General features: G+C 52.1%; 1 protein-coding gene across 1 annotated transcript; it reads right to left on the minus strand.

Moving 5' to 3' along the window:
* Positions 1-2,510: 2,510 nt before the first annotated feature.
* EAH_00060270 (pyrazinamidase/nicotinamidase, putative) lies at positions 2,511-3,692 on the minus strand (the record flags this gene model as incomplete). Its single annotated transcript, XM_013393491.1, has 3 exons — positions 2,511-2,554; positions 2,921-3,068; positions 3,279-3,692. 3 exons carry the CDS (start codon positions 3,690-3,692, stop codon positions 2,511-2,513), a joined length of 606 nt encoding a protein of 201 aa, XP_013248945.1.
* Between the last annotated feature and the right edge of the window lie 1,604 nt (positions 3,693-5,296).

Consider the following 5,296-nt stretch of genomic DNA (forward strand, 5'->3'; position numbering starts at 1 on the left):
AAATACAAAACCCTATTACAGAGAAGAGCGCTTCTGTGGACCCGCAGCGATGGACACCTTTTGCTGCTTGCACAAATAGTTCTGCGTGGTACTGCTGCGAAATCCTCCAGACACGTGGTTTGTATTTACCCCACTGGAAATAGCACGCCTGGCCGTGGCTTTTCTTCCTCAGCAAGAAGATGCAAAGGCCAGGAAGAAGGTTGAGCAGTTAATGCAAAAGACCCGCGCTCTTGACGAGATTCGGCAACGAGAGAAGAAACGACAAGAATTCAGGCACCAAGTATGTCTGTACCATAAAAAAGCGTATGCTTACAACATACGCTTTAACCTCAGGTTCAGTAAGGTCTCAGTGAACATTTCTGCCCGTTTCAGTTCCTTATCTTTCGGTTCTTGTCTTGTCAGCAACAAGCCGAAAGAGAGCGGCAAGTTTTGGAGATCCAACAAGCGAATGCGGCGCAACGTGAACGTGACAGAAGGGCAAGAGATGAAGCTAGGAGACGGCAAACGGAAGCCAAAAGGTACGTCAGAAGGGCAAGTATCTACCAGGTTGACATTCCTGCAAGGTACAACCGTCTGCGCCACCAGGCTCGCAAACCCCAGCTGACTGGATGTGTCTTGCCTTACCCACTGAAGTGTATCAGTGTGGACGGTGCTACCAGCAGCTCGTTCTGAGAGAATACGCGTGCAATAGAGTGTACGCACAGTCTGGTGGAGACACGCAGAGAGGGCCTTGGGAAGCGTTGCTGACCAGCTAGACAGTTAATTCATGCGGCCGGCAGGAACGACGTGCTGCGAGCGAAGCGGGAACATGCGCTGGCTGCCGAGCAGAGACGCCACTACGAGGAAGAACAACAGGAGTATAATTTTCAACGTTCGCAGCAAGTCCGCAGAGAACAACAGCAATCACGTGAGAGAAGACGGCTTGAACAGGTGCAATTAGACACCACTGTTTCTTCCTCTTCCCAGCCCGACAGTGCTTAAAGAGCGTGAAGCCGTAACAGAAGGATTAAACTTGTTAGCTTTCTCACCAGCTGGAGCCAAAAAAGCACTAGAGGCACTTCAAATTCACGCCAGTGACGTCGTTGACTGCTTGGCTTCAGCAACGTCGCCTTGAGCAAACCCATTCCAATTACGATGCAAGAGTGGCGGAAGAGGAGAGAAAGGTAAATGCTCTGAGTGCCCAAAAGCGCCCTCGGATGGCACTTAAACAGGAGTTGGTTTGCCAGCTGCTTGCTGCGGCCAGCGCTCGTCTTCTGAGCTCAACACTTTGCCTTCCGATGACTTGATGGTAGTGCCTTGCTACGTGTGGAAATCGAGCGACACTGCGCAGAGGGAAGCGTTCGAGGCAAAAGTGGCTGAGCTTGAGCGGGAAGAAAAGGAACTGATCAGCAGGCTTCAGCAAACACATGTACGCTCACCAAGAGGGAGTTGAGTGCAAATTTAGTGATAAAGCGCACCCCATCAGAAAGGCCGTCTATCTGCGTGGTCACTACAAACGAAGCAGAGCTAAAGGTGGCACCGTGGCTGCGGCGGGTATCTTCAACCACTGTATTAAGTTGCCGTGTGCTGGTTCCAACTACTATGTAGGCGCAGCAACAAACTGCGTGCCAAGAGTTAGATGCTGCGCTGAGCGCCACTCCGCGGTTTAGTTCCCACAGGGAAAAAGTCAGTGCAAGACGAAACGAAAACACAGCAGCGGCAGCTCTCCAGGGCTGCTAAGGAGGCATGCCTAAGCATAGGGCCAGGGGGCACGCAATCTGAGACAGGAGGTGGCAAGGGCAGAGCGGAAACGCGCAGGGTGACTGTGACTGCATGAAGTGGCACTTGCCCGCAGGCTCTGCATTTAATGCGCTCATACGAGCAATCTTAAGCTATCTCCTTGCAGCAGGGGTCGCCGAGGTGTAATCGCCTTCAGTGCTGCATGCAGACTGTTTGCTGCAGTGGAACAATAGCTTTGGCTCGGAAGGCCCACAGCGACGAGCTCCCCCATCTGCCTCAAAGCGGTCTCAAACAAGGACAATGAAGGAAGTGGGATCCAGTGAAGTTAAGGAGTCATTTCGAAGTCCATCGACGAAGGCCGACGACACGCCAGTAGAAGAGTGCCAGCCAGCCGAGTAGTTGATCCCTACATAAATGAGCGTCACTTAAGTATTTGTTGTTTCTAGTCATATACTATGAGTATTGCTCACCTTGCGTTCCCCTTCTGCGTCACCATGCCTCGTCGGCGACTTCTCGCCCCACCACTTAAGCAGAGGCCGTTGCGACTGCCAAGCCGGTAGCCAGCCTACCTAATTGTGCCGCTGCGAGATTAAGGGTGTGGGGGTTGTTTCGGTGCTACTCTAATGAGTGAGCATCGCATGCGGGCGGCCTTGATCGCTCGAAGGCCGCCTGCACTGCAGTGGCGTGGGAATGGGTGAAACCCGCCAGCCAGGATGCAGCAATGTGCAAGTCCTATCGCAGAAAATTCTTCATCGCATTCACGTGGCCTTCTAGGCTAACAAACAGCTATGTCAGACAGTTTTGGTGTCAAGCAAAGTGATGAAAAGCTTCCGACCTGCATACAACTTAGCAAGAAGGTCTCCCGAAAGCAAAAGAAGCAGTAACCTGTTGTACACTGCAAATCTAATAGCGGAGGCGCGAGCACAGCTCAGCGCTGGCGCCTCCGCGCGCATACATAAAAAACGGCAGTAGCGGTGACGTCTTAGGATCGTCATGAGGTGCTGCCCATAAGCATCTTCATACAGGAACAATGTTTATGCACAGGAGGTCTCCCGCGTGCCCAGTGGTCCACGGCTTTTGATGAATTCAGCTAGGGTTAGACATCTGATGCCTTGAGACTGGAGGTAATCGATCGTTTCCGGTTCTTTGTCTCTGAGTATTGCAGCAGTTAGGTCTGTCAAAACGACCACGTCAGGAATACCAGCTGCCCGCAGCCCTATAGCGCTTTCCGCAACACAGAAGTCCAGACAGAACCCGCATACGGCAACCGTTTCCGCTCCTACTGAACGTAGCAGCTGCACCAACCCTGTCGGCATGCTGTCGTCTCCACACGCAGAAAAGCATTCACTCTGAGAAGTCGCAAAACAAATCCAATAAAAGCGCAATAAATAAAAAAGGACTACTGTGTGACGGTAAGTCAGCCAACAAAAGACAACGGAGCCCCTAAACTGTACCGTACGCTACTACCAGCGGCCAGCTGGGAAAGAGTTCTTGTGCTACAAAGCAGGCGAACAGATGAAAAATAGTAAAGCTGCAAAATAGTGGCTGAGCAGTCTTACAGAAGAGTTTCCGCCTTTAAATACCGCAAAGTCCCCTATATGCACCTTGATCGCGCTGTGTAACTTCGAGCCAGGCGTGTTTTGCACGCAATGCGGAGGCCACAGACGGACAACTGAAGGTTCCGCATTTTCTGAACATGGAGAAGGCACTACAACTGTCCAATCTTTGTCTAAACCCAAAGAAGTCGTGGCTTCATCAACAGCTGCACTGGCTGCTTGCTGGACGGAAGCGGAGAGGGTGGCGTTGCCACAGACGCAAACGCCATGCACGCACTTCTCTGAGTGTGAGCTCAAAAATGATACGTGGTCAGGCGGATGCCAGTCCAGCGAAAAGACAACCATGTCGCACCAAGTTTCCAAGTCGCCATGTTGCTCGCTGCCTCCTGTGGGTTCTGACGAAATACTCCGGACCATCTCCTCACTTGTGACCTCCCTACAGCTATCAACATTTCTTGCAGACCCAGACCCACAAGGTTGCGCATCAGGGTCGCTTGCCGATGTCTTGGCGGACAGTAAGCTGCGCCGCTTCAAATGCTGCAGCGTTTCTCCAATCCTCTGCACAACAGGCAGACCGCCTGGCGCTGGAAGAGCGCCTTCACAGAAATCATGTTGGGCGTCAGTCACTAGCAGACAGCAACGGCCATCTCCTCACTTGTGACCTCCCTACAGCTATCAACATTTCTTGCAGACCCAGACCCACAAGGTTGCGCATCAGGGTCGCTTGCCGATGTCTTGGCGGACAGTAAGCTGCGCCGCTTCAAATGCTGCAGCGTTTCTCCAATCCTCTGCACAACAGGCAGACCGCCTGGCGCTGGAAGAGCGCCTTCACAGAAATCATGTTGGGCGTCAGTCACTAGCAGACAGCAACGGCCACTGGCAACGCTTGCATCCTGAAACCCGTTCATTATACCGCTCCGAACGACGCGACGTACAGAAATGAGGCAGGGCTGAGGCAGGGGAGGTAAAGCGGCACTTATGAACCGTTGTTGTTCAGTCGACTTGAGAAGCCCTGTCTTTGAAGATAAGAGACCTTCAATTTAGTAGTACGAATTCGAAAAGGTGTTGCGATCGAGGCTAAGCGACCTACGGGGTAGGCCCAACGGGCAGCTCATCCCCAGAAAAGTCTCTGATCCTTAACAGTACGAACGCGCACTTCAGAAGAGTAATAATGTGTCGATCTACAGGCAATTCATCGATGAGTTCCAGAAACAAAACGCGTGCGTTGGAGCGGCCCCAGCGTGCATGCGCCGCCCTCACCAGCAGACTGCATGCATGAAGAACCAGTGCATGAATCTCAATGCATGGGTGTACAACTACTGTTTCAGCATACCCAATAACAAAGAAGGTAAAACACTTTACTGAAACAGGGCAGAAGTCATCAAGGCAAGTAGGTTTACTGCGACAACCTCCAGCCATTATAGACACCAACCCACTGACCGTTGCGCCGTGCAAGTTCAGAGACAGCCCCAAACACTGTAGTAGCCTGTACACGCCTAGCCATGCACGCAGGCCTCAGTGAAGTCTTAGAATTTTGAACCTATTTTCTCGTTGCACTGTATTCGAATTGTTAATTTTCACTTTCCCTGAGTTCCAGGGGAAGTGCCGGGCACGTGCACTTCGCCACCGCACTAACCAATTCCCCCACATCGTCAGCGCAGATATCTATTGAGAACACTGAGTCTCAGCTGCAGACCATCGTGAGCTGCAGCAGAGTCAAAATACTACCGTCCACAAAAACTAGCTGAAGTCCCCTAGGGTACCGCTGCCAAAGGGCCAATGCCACCCATGGACAGCCATTAGCTGCGCGAGGCCCTGCAGTGCAGCGTAGTCTGTGTAGCAAGTTGTGTGTGAAGTTGATATATGCATTTCTCTCTATCGATGGCAAAGTAAGTGCTTAAGATTTGTCTTGCTCTCCAGGATCCCAGGATCATTTACTTTTTATGTAAGCGGGGGAGGGCGTCCCTGGGGTAAGCTGCGAGCGGCGGGCTCCGTTGGCTCCTAGTACCTTGAGCCAAAGT

This window comes from Eimeria acervulina, genomic scaffold (assembly GCF_000499425.1).
Source record: "Eimeria acervulina Houghton genomic scaffold, Eah_scaff1489, whole genome shotgun sequence".
Taxonomy (NCBI): domain Eukaryota; phylum Apicomplexa; class Conoidasida; order Eucoccidiorida; family Eimeriidae; genus Eimeria; species Eimeria acervulina.